The sequence below is a fragment of the Ursus arctos genome, unplaced genomic scaffold, assembly GCF_023065955.2.
Source record: "Ursus arctos isolate Adak ecotype North America unplaced genomic scaffold, UrsArc2.0 scaffold_22, whole genome shotgun sequence".
Classification (NCBI taxonomy): Eukaryota; Metazoa; Chordata; class Mammalia; order Carnivora; family Ursidae; genus Ursus; species Ursus arctos.
In genome coordinates, this window is record NW_026622897.1 from 57,713,094 (window position 1) to 57,733,142 (window position 20,049).

A 20,049-nucleotide genomic window follows, 5' to 3' on the forward strand; every position below is an offset into this window, starting at 1 on the left:
TGTCCATAGACATTTTTTTTTTTTACTAGAAGTTTAGCTGACAAACATGTTACATTATTTCCAGGGGTACAGAAGAGTGATTCAGCAAGTCTATACATTATGGTGAGCTCACAGCAAGTGCAGCCACCATCTGTCACCATACAAAGCTATTAGAATACCCTTGACTCTATTCTCTAGGCTGTACTTTTTATCCCCATGACTTATTCATCCTGCTGCCCTTTACCCAATCTGCCCTTGTGGCCTATTTGATATCATAGTAATCTGTGTCTCTCCAAATTGTATCTTACACTGAAATAAAAAATCTGTGCGGTGACATTAAGCACATTCTCTGGTTCATGCCTCTATCATCTACCTGGTATAGTGTGTCCTTCCTTATGGGACCAATCATTCGTTATTCTTCAGGAACCAGGCTTCCCAATTAAAAACCAAAGATAAGTTAAAATCATGTGATATTTACTCTGCTGCCTACTGTTTTCAGCTGGATTTCAATGTTTCCTTCCCTCACTCTCAGGACATACCACTACAACTCTTGCTTCGTTCCCTCTCTCTTTGTTTCTCTCGTCTTCCCTCCCAGAAATACATGGAAACAAATCCATGAAACTTATGCAATGTGTCCAGTTTACCACTCTGCCACTATTCCCTTGTACTGTATTTAACATATTGTGTTTTGATAACACTTGATGAAATAATAAAGACTAGTGGAGGTAACAAAAAAGTAAGGGTGTATAAAATGGAGCACTTGATTTCACCTGATTTTTGCATGTCAAAATTCTCGAATGACTTTGAAGGTACACTGAAATTTTTGTATTATCATCTCACATCAATAAAGGTTTAGGTTTGTTTATATGTTTGATTGTTTTAGCACAACATGTTAGGAAACACGTCCTCAAAAAATTTTTTAGAGACGAAAATGTTCTAGACACACCAACACCTTGTTTTTATTGAGTAACTGGACACTGTAGAACAATGGCTTTGGGTGCATTGAATTCAATGATAGATGCATATTTGTGAATCCTTCTGGAGAAGAATCCGTAAAAGAAGCAGAAGAAAAAGAGACTGAAAAAGAGGAGAGAAAAGGAAACACCACATCTTCCCTGTTTTATTCTTTGTGTTTCTTCCTCTCATTATGCAGTAGCATCCAGAAACCCACTGAGTAACAGTCGTCAAGGAGTAGGATAATGTGAAAACAATCTAAAATGCAGGAAAATTTCACAAAAGAGATAGATAGAAAACTAAGCCATCTCAATCACTGTTGTTTTTGAAATATTTGATGTAGTTTGGGGACATTGTTACTATCGTATCAAGGGGAAGACTAGAGGTGTTAATCACAGTGGATTTTATGAACACAGCATCTTTACCACGTGAATGCGGATCTGCTTGGTCTTGGCACCATAGACAAGTGGATTGAGAAATGGGGGGACCAGCAAGTAGAGGCTAGAAAAGAGGATATGAATATAAGGGGGAACATGAGCACCAAACCTATGTGTGAAGAAGGAGAAGAAGCCAAGGAAGTAGAACTGGAGGAAGACACAGATGTGGGCGATGCAGGTATTGAAAGCTTTCCACCGAGCCTCCTTCTGGGGCAGACGAAAAACTGTGATAAATATCTGTATGTAGGACAAAGTGATAAAGGTAATATCGAATATTGCAACAGTGAATGCCACAAACAAGCCATAGATTTTGTTGATCCGCACATTTTCTGCAGCCAGCTTCACGATGGCCATATGCTCACAGTAGCAGTGGGAGATGATGGTTGTATGGTAAAATTGCAACCGGCACTTTATTAGTACTAGGCACAGGGCTACTAGAATGGCAGCCCTGAGTGTTATCACAGCCCCTATTTGGGTGACCAGCTGGTGGGTGAAGATAGCACGGTGTCTTAGTGGATAACAGATGGCCACATAACGGTCCAGAGCCATGGCCATGAGGATGCCTGACTCTATGCCCTGAAATGAGTGGATGAGCCACATTTGAAGCAAGCAAGACTCAAAATAAATCTCTGGTACATGAAACCAGAAGATGCCAAGCATCTTGGGCATAATTGTGGTTGCAAGTGCGATATCTGTGACTCCAAGCATGGCTACGAAAATGTACATGGGCTCATGGAGGCTTCGCTCTGATCTGATGAAAATCAGAAGCATGGAATTTCCAATCAAAGCAAATAGATACATGGCACAGAATGGAATCCCGATCCAGCACTGCACAGACTCTAGGCCTGGGATCCCTATTAGTGTGAACACAGAAGGCATGAAGACTGTCATGTTGGAGATGGACATAATGTCTTTGGGTCTCAAGAAGATAATGAAAGAAATATCTCAGTCAGTGGCACTTTCTCATCCAATCTTATTTTTATCCAAAGTCATAATAGTGAGTGTCCTTGATTTTGGCTGAACTCTGAGATTATATCCTCCATCTCATTTGTATTATTGAAGGAAAAAGATCCATAGAGAAACACCACCGTTTCCAGGAAGGACATCCAGAAGCTCTGTAGCACAATAGAGATTACGGGCATGGCAGGCCACTGCATTAGATCCAGCCAGGTCTCATGGGTACAGGAATAAACTGATGGCCTGTCAGTTATGTCATTCTGGACCTGTGGACAGAATAATTATACTTGTTTATTTTGCTTGGAAAGGGTATTTGAGTCACAGTTTGATGAATTTCTCCATATCCCACATTCCGGCTACCCAATTGTACTGTAATTTCCCACTGCCTTTGGGTCTGGAACTGACACTTTGGACCAGCAAATCCTTCTTGGATCAGTATTAGAAGAAAACACTGCCTATGTTAGAGAAGAGAAAAACAGCTGACACCTAAAAACACACTTTATTTAGATATCTTTATCTATCTGTATCATTCGTACCTATGTAATATTGGATGTCCTTTCAAAAGAAAGTAATGGAAGAACTTTGGAAAAGATCATCCAAACCAATTCGCTTTTGGTGAGAATGGGTCAAAATTGTATGCCATTTTTACATTTCTAGTATGACTGTATTTTATTTTTCCCATATTCTAATAACTGAATTCCTTAAAATTAGTTGTGTGCTTAATACAGCTGACATTCTGTAAAGCACATTTCTGAACCCCTAGAGGGGAAGAAGCTCTAGAAGGCTCAGAAGTTCAGAGTGACAAAGTATACAGGTGACAGGACCATGCTGATGACTACAGGGTGTTGGAAAATGAGTAAGTGGGTAATTCATGGACTAGAGACTGGGTCTTGGGTTTGAACTGTTCAGAGGCACCATTAGCATGAGATTTGGCCAACTTAGGTTTATTAATTCTTAATGAAATACAGATCATATGAACACTTAAATCATTTTGTGAGCTCAGTCACAAGAAATGATTAGAAAGTAAAGCGGTGAAAGGATAGCATCCCCAGCAGGAGTCATATGGAGAAGTACAAATACAAGACAGAGAGTGCACTTGGGATAGTAGAAAGATTCAGGAGAGGGCTAGAGAGCAACGAATGAAAATTTAATCACCTCAATTGACTGATGACTGAATTTTCTGCTAACTGGGCTCTTAGTTCTTACATGAGATTTCTTCTCTCTTAAAGAACATTGCTTTTAAAAATGTCATGTCTGGGGCACCTGGGTGTCTCAGTCAGTTGAGCAGCTGCCTTTGGCTCAGGTCATGATCTCAGTGTCCTGGGATCAAGCACCATATCAGGTTCCCTGCTCAGCGGGGAGTCTGCTTCTCCCTCTGCCGGTCCCCTCCCCACTTATGCTCTCTCTCCTCTCTCAAATAAAAAAATAAATAATCTTTAAAAGATTACAAACAAAATCATGAAATTCTCAAGTTGTACAATAGAAAAATAGTCGCTATCCTGTAGAAAGGAAGGTTCAGGTATGTCGTTCCTTCCTAGACTCTCCAGCACTGTTGCTTTATGTGAGCAAGCTCACGATGACCTAACCAAGTACTGACTGTCACCAAATATGCCAGTAGTTCAAGAACAGCTGTGGTTTCTGCAGCTAAAACTCTAGGGAAGCATCATAGTCACAGGGATCATTTGTGAAGAAAGGCTGTTTTCCGCCAACATGCACCTAGGATAGACTAGTCATCAGTCAGCTAAGTCCTGGGTTTCCACAGCTTTGCTCTCCGGTGCTTCATTCTACAAATCCATAGGCCACAGATTGTTTCTCACAGGCTTGACTTTTTCCTTCCTCAGTTAATCAGAATTAGAATAGGAATCTTTTAGTAAAAATCCCATTGACTTACTCAAGAGAAAGGAGTTGCCATGGGAGCATTACCTGACATGTATGGACGGTACTGACTGTGGGAAGGCAGGTGGGAGAGGACAGAAGTGATTACATGGCAGGTGAGAGATAGTGCTTATCATTGGAAATGCTGATAGTGAAACATTAAGGGGTAAAGTTCCTCTCTCTTTGTTGTTGGCAAACACTTCAGCTCTTACCAGACACCTGAAGACCATGGACAATCCTCATAGCTCCATCTCTCACTGCTCAGCTGTCATCCACTCTTCCTCCTCCTGAGATTCCCACCTCATTCCCTTGTGTTTGTACTGGAAATGCCCCTTTCTTCTCTCTGCTCCTTCTAGAACAGCCCCTTGTAAATGTCATGAACTCTGATCCGTTTGCTCCCGGGGCTATCTGCCAATATGTGGACATCTCTGGGACAGCCTTTCCTGCTTTTCTTCTGTCCCTGCAAAGCAGACTTGCTCTCTCTTCTGTAAATCTCTCTGAGATCACGTAGGTGACTTCATCCTCCAACAAAACTCAAAGCGAGGTCTGTGATTTGCTAGACATAGCATACATTTATTAAGCTTAAATTGGCCGCCAATTATAATGTTTCTCAGTGAACGTGGAGAAGGAGGAGGTCTGAACATGAGTTTTCCTACCCACTAGCCCAAGTCACCAGGGACCCACTAGCTCAGAATGAAGCTCTCTTGGGTCCATCCACAGCTAATGTCTCTGAAGTCAATTTAACAATTTGCAGAGTCACCTTCGTCTTCTCATTTCTTTTTCCCACAAGGTAAATGCAGAGACATTAATATACTCAAGTGATATTTCTTTAGTTCCTTACAAGAAGGAAAACTGTAAGAAGTAATAAATGAAACTTACTTTGGTCAGGTTTTGGTTTTTTGTTTTTGTTTTTGTTTTTTGTCCTGCTGTCCTCATTGGGGAAAAAATCTAAAGAACACTTAAATGTAGGCATCTTCCTATGCTGATGAGTTCTATATAAATAAGTATGTTTGTGACCCTTCTTTCACTGAGACATTTCTGGAAGGAAAATCTGCATCCACAATGGCTCTTTTCCACACATTTAACTCATTCTCTTGCAGTATCATTCCATAGATTTTTATCTTTTTGAAGCTATTTTTGTGAATACAGTAATACTCTCAGAATGACTAGTTATGACGGACATTTCTAAATCCTTCTGTACTGAGCTCTGAGCCAATTATTGCACATCTGATGACATTTTTCTCCATCCCTCGTTTGTGACTTTCTCCCTCTTTTCTTCCACTCTTCCTTCAGAATGCAGGTGTCTTATACCTCATAGATGTGCAGGAATCATGCCATTTGCTCTTGATGTAAATAAAAAGAAGATATGATAAATGCATTACAAGTTTTAGAAATATGGGGAGAAAAGTTAGTATATCTTTTATCATGATAACGAACGCTGAATTCAAAGAAGCTCTTACGCATATAGTACCCTTCTCTTTGAGTCTGTTCCAGTTTTCTATTTCTTCCTGTTTCAGTTTTGGTAGTTTATATGTTTCTAGGAATTGATGCATTTCCTCCAGGTCGTCCAATTTGTTGGCATACGGTTGTTCATATTTTCATAATATTCTCTTATAATTATTTCTGTGTATTTCTGTGGTGTTGGTTATTGTATCTTCTCTCTTGTTTGTGAATTTTATTATTTGGGTCTCTTCTCTTTACTTTTTGGTACGTCTGGCTAGAGGTTTACCAATTTTATTAATTTTTTTCAAAGAACCAACTCCTGGTTTCTTTGATGTGTTCTATTGATTTCTTAGTTTGTGTATCATTTCTTTATGCTCTAATTTCTATTATCTCCTTCCTTCTGCTGGCTTTAGGCTTCATCTGTTGTCCTTTTTCTAGCTCCTTAGGTGTCAGAATAGGTTGTTGGAGATTTTTCTGGCTTCTGGGGGATAGGCCTGTATTGCCAAATACTTCCCTCTTATGACCACTTTTGCTGCATCCCAAAGATTTTAGAACATTTTGTTTTCATTTTCATTCATTTCCACGTATTTCTTTAAATTTCTTCTTTGATTTTCTTGCTGACCCCTTCATTTTTTTTATTATGTTCAGTTAACCAACAATAGTACGTGATTACTTGTACATGTAGTGTTCAACGATTCATTAGTTGCATATAACACCCAGTGCTCATCACAACACATGCCCTCCTTAATACCCATCACCTGGTTACCCGATCGCCCTATCCCCCTCCCTGCTGTCAATCTCAGCTTCTTTCCTGTAGTCCAGAATCTGTCATAGTTTGTCTCCTTCTCTGATTTCTTCCCATTCAGTTTTCCCTCCCTTCCCCTATAGTCATCCATGCTATTCCTTATGTTCAGCATATGAGGGAAACCACAAGATAATTTCTTTCTCTGCTTGACTTATTTCACTTAGCATAATCCCCTCGAGTTCCATCCATGTTGATGCAAATGGTGGGTATTCATCCTTTCTGATGGCTGAGTAATATTCCATTGTATATATGAACCACATTCATTTTTTAGTAGCATGTTGTTTAACCTCCATGCATATGTGGTCTTTTCAATTTTTTCTTGTGGTTGACGTCTAGTTTTAAGCATTGTGGTCAGAAAAGGTGCATGGCATGATCTCAATCTTTTTTGCATTTGTTGAGATATTTTTTGTGACCTAATATGTGATTTCTTCTGGAGAACATTCCATGTGCACTCAAAAAGAATGTGTATTCTGCTGTTTTAGGATAAAATGTTCTGAATATATCTATTGAATCTGTCTAGTCAGTGAGATGGAGGAGGGCTTTTGTAATTTCAGGTAAAATAGGGATAGAGACAAAAGAGCAAAGGACCTTAAATGCTTTCTCCAGATTTTTTTATGTGAAGGAGACAGATACAATGGCACTGATTCATGTTGAATGGAATTGATTCAGAGTTCAGATTGACATGTGAGCTAATACTCACCTTATTCTTTTTTTTTAAGATTTTATTTATTTATTTGACAGAGAGAGAGACAGCCAGTGAGAGAGGGAACACAAGCAGGGGTAGTGGGAGAGGAAGAAGCAGGCTCCCAGCAGAGGAGCCTGATGTGGGGCTTGATCCCAGGACTCTGGGATCACGCCCTGAGCCAAAGGCAGACACAACGACTTAGCCATGCAGGTGCCCCTACTCACCTTATTATTGAGTCACCAATGAATAATTTAGACTAGTTTATCTTTTCCTACTATATTCTTCTCTTCTATGGGCTTTATTTAAATTTTGACACTCCCCACGATTTTATCCTATGTCCTTTTTACTTTCAAACTACAGAAATTTGCAGGGCACCTGGGTGGCTCAGTCGTCAAGTTTCTGCCTTCAGTGAGGGCGTGATCCCAGAGTCCTGGGATCGAGCCCCGCATCAGTCTCCTCTGCTGGGAGCCTGCTTCTTCCTCTCCCACTTCCCCTGCTTGTGTGCCCTATCTTGCTGGCTGTTCCTCTCTCTGTCAACACAAACAAACAAACAAAAATCCCCAAGAAATACACAAATTTGTTTGTAATTCTATCTACTCCAAATAATGTAGTTGTCAACTTCCTCATGGCAACTTCTATGATAGTATTTCCAACATGAATTCTCTCACTCCGTTTATTTTGTTCCGGAGACAAAGGTTCAGTATATCTTACCTAATTTCAGTTTATGCTACATATACTTTGAAAAACTGTCCCTGACAACCTCATTTAGCATCACAATCGGTAAAAAATACTTTTCCACTTTATCATAAGTTTTGGAAGTAACTTGAAACCTAGATCAATACATAATGTATCTACTTCTTTCTTTCTTTTTTTTTTTCCTTTTTTTTTTGGTTAGGCTAGTGAACATTATCCTAAGTAAAAGTCATCATCATATCTTGTTTACCAAAAATGTGTATAGGTATTTAATATTAAATGTATCAATGTGGCAATCCATGTCTTCAGCAGAGTAAAATCAGTTAGACCCAATATAAGCTCATCTCTTCTATTAACAAAACCACAGTCATTAAAAAACTCATATTGCCAAAATCACTGACAGATTATATGAAATATAACATCATCAAAATAACTTTAATGTTACTTCCCATGAATTAAAAGCTTATAGCCTGATGATTCTGTTCAATACACTATTTAAGTGCTCACTATGCTCCAGGTAATTTTGGAAGCAATTGAAGAACAAGTAAAAAATATTTTTTCCATATTTTGAAAAATCTAGAATGTGCTGGGTGCTTGAAATTCAAAACTAATATTCAACATTTATTAAATATGTACTATATCATTCACCTTCATAAAATCTTTAGACACTTTAGGTATTTTATCTTCTTTAACATATGATATTGACATTATTAGCCTATATTATATTAATAAAAACTAAGACTTTTTGTTGTAATAGGTGAACATGGATCCAATTCCATGGCATACTGATGCAGACAGAACCAAAAATGACATTATTAGCCTATATTATATTAATAAAAACTAAGACTTTTTGTTGTAATAGGTGAACATGGATCCAATTCCATGGCATACTGATGCAGACAGAACCAAAAATAATTTGTGTCATCTGAGATTTTAGGATTATACTCCAGCAAGGATATGGGCTATACATCAGTGTGTAACTATATCAGGCAGAGTTGTACAAAAACACACAGCAAATTTCAATCAGTTGGGTGACACCGGGGTGTCTCACTTGGTTAAGCTTCTGCCTTTGGCTGAGCTCATGGTCTCAGGGTTCTGAGATAGAGCCCCATGTCATCAGCGTCCCTGATCAGCAGGGAGTCTGACTCTCCTTCGCCCTCTACTTTCCCCACAGCTTGTGCTCGCTCTCTCTCTTAAATAAATAAATAAAATCTTCAATTTGGTAAAATCAGTTTGTGCCTATTTAAATTCTGATGGAAAAAAAAATCTCCCTTATTCCCTCCATATTTTTACCAAATAATTATACTACATACATTACACACATTTACAATATGTCATGTGTCCCAAATAAAACCACATTTTCATATCTTCTGCCCATTTTTTTCATTTCTTTATTTGTTTCTTGTGTACTGAGCTTGAGAAGTTCTTTATAGATCTTGGATACCAGTCTTTTATCTGTAGTGTCATTTGCAAATATCTTCTCCCATTCCGTGGGCTGCCTCTTAGTTTTTTTGGCTGCTTCCTTTGCCGTGCAGAAGATTTTGATCTTGATGAAGTCCCACAAGTCCATTTTTTCTTTTGTTTCTCTTGCTTTTGGAGATGTGTCATGTAAAAAGTTGCTTTGGCCGATGTCGTAGAGGTTGCTGCCTGTGTACTCCTCTAGGATTTTGATGGATTGCTGTCTCACATCGAGGTCTTTCATCTATTTGGAGTTTATCTTTGTGTATGGTGTGAGAGAGTGCTCAAGTTTCTTTCTTTTGCATGTAGCTGTCCAATGTTCCCAGCACCATTTATTGAAGAGACTGTCTTTTCCACCAGAAGTTTATTCCTACTTTGTCAAAGATTAGTTGCCCAAAGAGCCGAGAGTCCATTTCTGGGTTCTCTATTCTGTTCCATTGGTCTATGTGTCTGTGTTTGTGCCAGTACCATGCTGTCTTTGTGATCACAGCTTTGAGGTACAGCTTGAAACCCAGCAATGTGATGCCCCCAGCTTTGTTTTTCCTTTTCAACAATTCCTTGGCGATTAGGGGCCTTTTCTGGTTCCACACAATTTTAAGGGCTGTTTGTTCCAGTTCTTTGAAAAATGTCATTGGTATTTTGACCGAGATAGCATTGAAAGTGTAGATTGCTCTGGGTAGCATGGGCATTTTAACTATGTTAATTCATAAAATGGGCAAAAGATATTATAGACACTTTTCCAATGAAGACATATAAATGGCTAACAGACACATGAAAAAATGTTCAAAATCATTAGCCATCAGGGAAATTCAAATCAAAACCACACTGAGGTACCATCTTACACTAGTTAGAATGGCAAAAATGGACGAGGCAGGAAACAACAATTGTTGGAGAGGATGTGGAGAAAGGGGATCCCTCCTACATTGTTGGTGGGAATGCAAGTTGGTATAGTCACTTTGGAAAACAGTGTGGAGGTCCCTTAGAAAGTTAAAAATTCAGGTACCCTATGACCCAGCCATTGCACTACTGGGTATTTACCCCAAAGATGCAGACGTAGTGAAGAGAAGGGATATATGCACCCCAATGTTCATAGCAACATAGTCTACAATAGCTAAATCGTGGAAGGAGCCGAGATGCCCTTCAACATATGACTGGATTAACAAGATGTGGTCCATATATGCAATGGAATATTACTCAGCCACCAAAAAGAACGATTTCTCAACATTTGCTGCAACATGGAGGAGATAATGCTAAGCAAAATAAGTCAAGCAGATAAAGACAATTATCATATGGTTTCACTCATTTATGGAACATAAGAAGTAGGAAGATTGGTAGGAGAAGAAAGGGATAAAGAAAGGGGGGATAATCAGAAGGGAGAATGAAGCATGAGAGATTATGGACTCTGGGAAACTAACTGAGGGCTTCAGAGGCGAGGGGCGTGGGGGAATGGGATAGGCTGGTGATGGGTTGTAAGGAAGGCACGTATTGCACGGTGCACTGGGTGTTGTATGGAACTAATGAATCATGGAACTTTACATAAAAAACCAGGATGTACAGTATGATGACTAACATAATATAATAAAAAATTATTATAAACAAATACATTTTCAATGCCATATCATCCATGTAATGGCTAACACTCTCCGTTGTTTAGCTCATAAGTGTGTGCTACTGTCTTTATCAGGAACATTCATTTGGGAGACCTAACATGGCCACATGGGTCAGAGTTGTCCTAGAGAATCCTCACAGGATAGTGTGCCCAGTGAAGCTCAACAGCAGTATATACCATGAGGAATCAGGAGGAGAGGGAAAAAAAATGAGGAAGAAAGAAAGTAAACAATGGAGGAGAAATTTAAAACAAAAGCATGCTTTCAACCTAGCAGAAGAAAAATCATATGAAAAAAGTAGTTACTTTTCTTCCTGATAGTTTTAAATTTCCAACTTCATGAGCCCTAACTGATACGCTTCTTAAGCAGGTTTTCTCCTTCTCAGCACAACTGGCATTTTTACTCAGATACACTTTGGTCCTGGGGTAATTCTCTACATTGCAGCAGGCTTGGAAGCATCCCTGACTCCTACCCACTAGATGCTAGTGGTTCTTTCTGGTCATGAAAATCAAAAATGTCTCGGGCATTGCCAAATGTCACCTGCTTGCGTGGGGAGAGACATAACATACCTGGTTAGTAACCATAGTTCTGGAATTTGAATAGTCTTTAATTAAAGGAGAATCAATGTTTTTAGCTTTATTCAAAATAGGCAGAATAAATCTGGGTAGCAAGGGGGATCATTCTTCAGCAGATATTGGTCAGATAAAGGACATGGAAAGGCATTCCCTGAGGAAATACTTTGGACAAAATCAAAGAAGCATGAGATGTGCAGTGGGAGTGTAAATCAACAAGTACTTTTCACGTATGAATTGTTCCATAAACAGAGATGATGATGGTTGAGGTGAAGGAAAGGGAAGAGTAACGAATGTACGGTTCTAATTTGACGATAATAATTTCAAAAACTTAGGTGGAATAACAAGGATTTTTTTTTTGCCACTACAAATCTGTTCTGCTAGTAGATTGATAAATGGCTTAAAAGGATGAGAGCTGGCATAGGGAGATGAAGTTAGAGGGATACTTGTGGTAGTCCAGATGGAATGGGATGACATGACCTGGCCACATCGGAAGATTAACAAGGAAGCAATATCTCTGCTGCTTGCTGACTTGATAGTGGGAAATCATGGGAGGGGACGGGAGACTAAGATTTTCTTGGTTGAAAGCAGCAACACTGAATGCCAAGGATGTTTGAAGCAACTGTGTGTATGGACACAGACACGTACATTTTTAGAAGAGGGAGGAGACAAATCTTAAACCCTTGAAATTCATGGGTCAGGAAGACAATCACGAGTGTCATGTTCAGCATCACCCCTGAAACACTCATGTTAGGGACTGCTATTCTTCTGACTCAGGCTGATTCCCAGAACCTAAACCAGTTAAGGGACTTAGGTCTAAATCTACAATCCCCTCAGGAAACCTTTCCCTGTACAAAGTCTCTGAAATTCAGCCTTTGATCTTTGCTCCAAGCAATCAGGGTTGGACTATCAGATACAAAGGGGTTTTTTTCATGGTTTTTTTTTTTTAATGTTTATTATATACATAATATCCTTCATTTGTCGGCCTACCTTAAAATCTATCACCCATTGTGTGATTAACTGATTAAGAAACATTCTGGACAACACCATGAAACAAAATATTCTTCATGTTTGAAAAATCAGCTACTGTAAGACTCTACTGCTTTTTTATCATCCTGCTATCTTCTTGGCTCCTAAGGGTCTTGTGTTCTCTTTGAAATCAATCCTCCACTTTCTCCACACTCAGTGAATATCTAAGGCCCAAAGATTTACCTGGAAGCCATAGAGTGAAAATCTTCTGGTGTTTCCAAGAGTGAAGATGACTGTCTTTTCTTTCTTTTTTTTAAATATTTTATATTGTTATATTAGTCACCATACAGTACATCCCCAGTTTTTGATGCAATGTTCCATGATTCATTATTTGCATATAACACCCAGTGCACCATGCAATACGTGCCCTCCTTAATACCCATCACCGGCCTATCCCAATACCCCATTCCCCTCCCCTCTGAAGCCCTCAGATTGTTTCCCAGAGTCCACAGTCTTTCATGGTTCATTCCCCCTTCTGTTTACCCCCCCCTTCATTCTTCCCTTCCTTCTCCTACCGAACATCCTATTTCTTATGTTCTATAAATGAGTTAAACCATATAATAATTGTCTTTCTCTGCTTGACTTATTTCCACCTGGGGGACTTTTTGCACCAGTCCTTGGTGACCTTTCAATTGGCCTAGGACAAGGGTGAAAAGCAGGCACAATACTGTTCAAAACCCAGGGGAATTTGTCTCATAGTAGATCTGCATCTAATAAAACCCCAAATCCTTGTGCCCTTGGGGGCTGGTAGCCAAATTGACCATTCTTTCAGAAACATCTAAGAGAAGGCAATGTCCCAAGACAACACAGAGAGTCAATGACATTTTTATACAAAGTAATGAGCCAATGAAGGGAAATGAAAACATCTCAAGGTATTCAGAATAATCACTGTAGACATGATGACAAAGAACTAAATTGAATATTTCTTGGTGACCTAGAAATTAAACCCTCATACACTGTTGGTGGGAATGCAAGCTGGTACAGCTACTCTGAGAAACATTATGGAGGTGCCTGAAGATGTTAAAAGTAGAGCTATCCTCCGAAACAGAAATTGTACTACTTGGTATTTATACCAATGATACAGATGTAGTGAAACGAAGGGACACCTGCACCCCAGTGTTCACAGAAGCAATGTCCACAATAGCCACACCATGGAAAGAGCTGAGACATCTTTCAACAGATGAATGAATAAAGAAAATGTGGTTTATACATACAGTTGAATATTACACAGCCATCAGAAAGGATGAATACCTACCATTTGGATTGATGTGGATGGGACTACAGGGTATTATGCTAAGCAAAATAAGTCAATCAAAGAAAGACAAGCATCATATGGTTTCACTCATATGTGGAATATAAGAAAGAGTTTGGAGGATCAGAAAGGAATGGAGAAAAACTGAAGGGGAAGAAATCAGAGAGAGTAAGACAAACCATGAGAGACTCTTAACTCTGGGAAACAAACTGAGGAGTATGGAAGGGGAGGTGGATGGGGGGAATAGGGGCAAATGAGTGATGGGCATTAAGGAGGGCACGTGATGTGATGAGCTCTGGGTGTTATAAGCAACTGATGAATTATTGAATATTACATCTGAAACTAATGACGTACTGTATGTTGGGAAATTACGTTTAAATAAAAAAAGAAATTTTCTCATTCATTTAGGATTCTCATGTAATGATATTATGCAGTTCCAGATTTTAGTGCCAGTCACCTTATATATATATACTGCCCAGTTATGAATTATTTATGACCAGTGTTTACGCAGTTCAAAAAAGGGAAGGATTGTGAATTTAAGCTCTGGTATCACGAGGAAAAGAAAAGAGTCTCCATCTGTGTGGTGCAAGAAAAAGTCTAACAAGACCTCCTTACATGCATCTGCCTGAGGACATGATGGCCTTACTGAGAGTCACATGGTGTTTGTCCTGTGTCGTTGCATCTGGCATTGTTGAGCAGACATGTTCGCTATGCACTGAACGACTCTCTGACTCCCATCTTGCCCTTAAACCGCCCTAAAATTATCTTCATCCTAGAAAATGGATGCTTGGTGTGCTGGGTTACTTCACAGTGGTTTGGGGACTCGGTTGTGTGTATCTCTCTCCAGCTCTGCTGCAGTGACATCACCTGGTAGATTGAAATAAATGGCACAAACAGGTAAATCAGTAAAGAACCTGTATCAGAGCGCCACCCACCCAGCAGAGTAGCACCTGATGAACTCAAAATAAAGTAGCGTATTTTCAGAGAAAACGAAAGAATTAGTTTTCAGATAGAATATGAAGCAGGCAGAGGTGAAGTCAGCAGACTCTGAAATTGGTGCACTACTCTCTCTACAGAGAATTATAATATGATACACATATTGAATGACTCTCAAGACACCTTGGGAAATGCAAAAACTTTGGAGCCTTGTAGAATCATAATGCCATCGAATGTTGGAGACGAAATAACTCTTAGATACACTTTAGTTAAAACCCATGAGAGCTAAAGGGGAATACGATATTTTAGAAACAATGTGATTCCTTATTTGGTGACAGATAGAATTCCTTAGAACTCTTATATTAATAGAAATAATTACTTCGGAGTAATGTGATAGGAACTACAGAGTGTAAATTTTCAGAAGTGGCTTTTCATTCTACATGTGTTCTAGCGAATATCTGACTTTCAGCCCCACTTAAGCAGAATTCTATCCCCCAGAAAAAAATGAATTCCATTCGTCTACTTTAGACTGAATTATACAAAAACTACACAATTAGGATTATTATTGCTCGTACTAAATTTTGAATATCATTAAAATTTGTTTGTGCAAAGATGTTTTCTCTCTTGCTATCCAAATTCCTATTTACTAGGTTTGAATTGCCTCTTTGCCCACAAAGCCTAAGCTCTGTATTTGTTCCTTTTCATAGAAGATTGGTGAACCCTGGCTAAAACACTAAGAAATTACTTCTGATGCCATCTCAGTTTTATTCCTAAAGAAACTATGTTATCTAAGAATGACAACTCCTATTGGCAATCCATTATAATCAGATCATATGTTAATTCTATAATAAATATTGACACTGAAAACATTTTCAACAGATGCCCCAAGACATCCCCTAGATTTACAAATAGTCATCCTCAGCAGTCATTGATATTGAGCGTGAACCCATTAAGCAAGCCAGGGTATCTCCCATTTATATGACATGCAGTCTATATTATAGATGCATTGATTTTATGCACACATATGCATATTTCCCATCATCATTCATTAAATGGTCTATGAGCTGAAGTTTTCAGGAATGGTCCACTAGCCTTAAGCTCTGAAGTTGTTAATCATAGTTAAAACCCTCCATCTCTTCATTAATTTAATAGCCTTGCATGATTAAAAAGCATGAGCTTTATATCTCCTGAGAAGATATGCTATCACCTGCCTGATAGATACACACACAACACACACACACAACACACACACACACACACACACACTCACACACACAGATATTTACACATGCACACAAGAATATGTGTTTACCTTCTGGAGAAAACCTCTAATGACACATAATAACTTTTGGGATAAACTTCATCTTCTTTCAAGAGTGTCCACAGACATTCTTTCTTTTACTTAAAGTTTTGCTGACAAACATGTTGCAGTATTTCTAGGAGTACAGAAGAGTGATTCAGCAAGTCTATGCATTATGGTGTCCTCACAGCAAGTGCAGCCACCATCTGTCATCATACAAAGCTATTAGAATACCCTTGACTCTATTCTCTAGGCTGTACTTTTTACCCGAGACTTTTCATCCTGCTGCCCTTTACCCAGTTTGCCCTCCATGGCTGTATTTGATATCATAGTAATCTGTGTCTCTCCAAATTGTATCTCCAAAAAAAAAAAAACCTTCTGTTCTGTGACATTAAGCACATTCTCTGGTTGGTGCCTCCTCTATCATCTACCTGGCATAGTGTGTCCTTCCTTATGGGACCAAGCATTCGTTATTCTTCAGAAACCAGGCTTCCCAATTAAAAACCAAAGAACATGATTTTAACTCTCCTGCCTGTTGCTATCAGATAGATTTCAATGTTTCCTTCCCTCACTCTCAGGGCATACCACTACAACTCTTGCTTCGTTCCCTCTCTCTTTGTTTCTCTCGTCTTCCCTCCCAGAAATACAAGGAAACAAATCCATGAAACTTATGCAATGTGTCCAGTTTACCACTCTGCCAATATTCCCTTGTACAGTACTTAACGTATTGTGTTTTGATAACACTTGATAAAATAATGAAGACTAGTGGAGGTAACAGAAAAAGGAAGGGTGTATAAAATGGAGCACTTGATTTCACATGGTTTTTGCATCTCAAAATTCCCTAATGACTCTGAAGGTACACTGAAATTTTTGTATTATCATCTCACATCAATAAAGGTTTGGGTTTGTTTATATCTTTGTTTGTTTTGACACAACATGCTTAGGAAACACGTCCTCAAAAAAGGTTTTTAGAGATGAAAATGGTCTAGACACACCAACACCTTGTTTTTATTGAGTAACTGGACACTGTAGAACAATGGGTTTGGGTGCATTGAATTCAATGATAGATGCATATTTGTGAATCCCTCTGGAGAAGAATCCGTAAAAGAAGCAGAAGAAAAAGAGACTGAAAAAGAGGAGAGAAAAGGAAACATCACATCTTCCCTGTTTTATTCTTTGTGTTTCTTCCTCTCATTATGCAGTAGCATCCAGAAACCCACTGAGTAACAGTCGTCAAGGAGTAGGATGATGTGAAAACAATCTAAAATGCAGGAAAATTTCACAAAAGAGATAGATAGAAAACTAAGCCATCTCAATCACTGTTGTTTTTGAAATATTTGATGTAGTTTGGGGACATTGTTACTATCGTATCAAGGGGAAGACTAGAGGTGTTAATCACAGTGGATTTTATGAACACAGCATCTTTACCACGTGAATGCGGATCTGCTTGGTCTTGGCACCATAGACAAGTGGATTGAGAAATGGGGGGACCAGCAAGTAGAGGCTAGAAAAGAGGATATGAATATAAGGGGGAACATGAGCACCAAACCTATGTGTGAAAAAGGAGAAGAAGCCAAGGAAGTAGAACTGGAGGAAGACACAGATGTGGGCGATGCAGGTATTGAATGCTTTCCACCGAGCCTCCTTCTGGGGCAGACGAAAAACTGTGAAAAAGATCTGCATGTAGGACAAAGTGATAAAGGTAATATCGAATATTGCAATAGTGAATGCCACAAACAAGCCATAGATTTTGTTGATCCGCACATTTTCTGCAGCCAGCTTCACAATGGCCATATGCTCACAGTAGCAGTGGGAGATGATGGTTGTATGGTAAAATTGCAACCGGCACTTTATTAGTACTAGGCACGGGGCTACTAGAATGGCAGCCCTGAGTGTTATCATAGCCCCTATTTGGGTGACCAGGTGGTGGGTGAAGATAGCACGGTGTCTTAGTGGATAACAGATGGCCACATAACGGTCCAGAGCCATGGCCATGAGGATGCCTGACTCTATGCCCTGAAATGAGTGGATGAGCCACATTTGAAGCAAGCAAGACTCAAAATAAATCTCTGGTACATGAAACCAGAAGATGCCAAGCATTTTGGGCATAATTGTGGTTGCAAGGGCGATATCTGTGACTCCAAGCATGGCTACGAAAATGTACATGGGCTCATGGAGGCTGCGCTCTGATTTGATGATAATCAGAAGCATGGAATTTCCAATCATAGCAATGAGATATATGGCACAGAATGGAATCCCAATCCAGCACTGCACAGACTGTAGACCTGGGATTCCTATTAGTGTCAACACAGAAGGCATGAAGACTGTAATGTTGGAGATGGACATAATGTCTTTGGGTCTCAAGAAGATAATGAAAGAAATATCTCAGTCAGTGGCACTTTCTCATCCAATCTTATTTTTATCCAAAGTCATAATAGTGAGTGTCTCTGATTTTGGCTGAACTCAGAGATTATATCCTCCATCTCATTTGTATTATTGAAGGAAAAAGATCCATAGAGAAACACCACCATTTTCAGGAAGGACATCCAGAAGCTCTGTAGTGCAACAGAGATTATGGGCATGGCAGGCCACTGCATTAGATCCAGCCAGGTCTCATGGGTACAGGAATAAACTGATGGCCTGTCAGTTGTGTCATTCTGGACCTGTGGACAGAATAATTATACTTGTTTATTTTGCTTGGAAAGGGTATTTGAGTCAGAGTTTGATGAATTTCTCCATATCCCACATTCCAGCTACCCAATTGTACTGTAATTTCCCACTGCCTTTGGGTCTGGAACTGACACTTTGGACCAGCAAATCCTTCTCGGATCAGTATTAGAAGAAAACACTGCCTATGTTAGAGAAGAGAAAAACAGCTGACACCTAAAAACACACTTTATTTAGATATCTTTATCTATCTGTATCATTCGTACCTATGTAATATTGGATGTCCTTTCAAAAGAAAGTAAAGGAAGAACTTTGGAAAAGATCATCCAAACCAATTCGCTTTTGGTGAGAATGGGTCAAAATTGCATGCCATTTTTACATTTCTAGTATGACTGTATTTTATTTTTCCCATATTCTAATAACTGAATTCCTTAAAATTAGTTGTGTGCTTAATACAGCTGACATTCTGTAAGCACATTTATGAACCCCTAGAGGGGAAGAATCTCTAGAAGGCTCAGAAGTTCAGAGTGACAAAGTATACAGGTGACAGGACCATGCTGATGACTACAGGGTGTAGGAAAATGAGTAAGTGGGTAATTCATGGACTAGAGACTGGGTCTTGGGTTTGAACTGTTCAGAGGTACCATTAGCATGAGATTTGGCCAACTTAGGTTTATTAATTCTTAATGAAATACAGATCATTTGAACACTTAAATCATTTTGTGAGTTCAGTCACAAGAAATGATTAGAAAGTAAAGCGGTGAAAGGATAGCATCCCCATCAGGAGTCATATGGAGAAGTACAAATACCAGACAGAGAGTGCACTTGGGATAGTAGAAAGATTCAGGAGAGGGCTAGTGAGCAATGAATGAAAATTTAATCACCTCAATTGCCTAATGACTGAATTTTCTGCTAACTGGGCTCTTAGTTCTTACATGAGAATACTTCTCTCTTAAAGAACATTGCTTTTAAAAATGTCATGTCTGGGGCACCTGGGTGTCTCAGTCAGTTGAGCAGCTGCCTTTGGCTCAGGTCATGATCTCAGTGTCCTGGGATCAAGCACCATATCAGGTTCCCTGCTCAGCGGGGAGTCTGCTTCTCCCTCTGCCGGCCCCCTCCCCACTTGTGCTCTCTCTCCTCTCTCAAATAAAAAAATAAATAATCTTTAAAAGATTACAAACAAAATCATGAAATTCTCAAGTCGTACAATAGAAAAATAGTCGCTATCCTGTAGAAAGGAAGGTTCAGGTATGTCGTTCCTTCCTAGACTCTCCAGCACTGTTGCTTTATGTGAGCAAGCTCACGGTGACCTAACCATGTATTGACTGTCACCAAATATGCCAGTAGTTCAAGAGCAGCTGTGGTTTCTGCAGCTAAAACTCTAGGGAAGCATCATAGTC

General features: G+C 39.3%; 2 protein-coding genes across 2 annotated transcripts; both read right to left on the bottom strand.

Moving 5' to 3' along the window:
* Window positions 1–1,337: 1,337 nt before the first annotated feature.
* Window positions 1,338–2,276, bottom strand: LOC125282487 (olfactory receptor 52A1-like). Its single transcript, XM_048217357.1, has one exon. The coding sequence runs from the start codon at window positions 2,274–2,276 to the stop codon at window positions 1,338–1,340; it is 939 nt and encodes a 312-aa protein (XP_048073314.1).
* A 15,113-nt stretch (window positions 2,277–17,389) lies between these two features.
* Window positions 17,390–18,328, bottom strand: LOC125282494 (olfactory receptor 52A1-like). Its single transcript, XM_048217411.1, has one exon. The coding sequence runs from the start codon at window positions 18,326–18,328 to the stop codon at window positions 17,390–17,392; it is 939 nt and encodes a 312-aa protein (XP_048073368.1).
* Between the last annotated feature and the right edge of the window lie 1,721 nt (window positions 18,329–20,049).

Coding starts and splice junctions, on each gene's coding strand:
- LOC125282487 (XM_048217357.1), bottom strand. CDS start 2,276: ATGTCCATCTCCAACATGACAGTCTTCATGCCTTCTGTGTTCACACTA.
- LOC125282494 (XM_048217411.1), bottom strand. CDS start 18,328: ATGTCCATCTCCAACATTACAGTCTTCATGCCTTCTGTGTTGACACTA.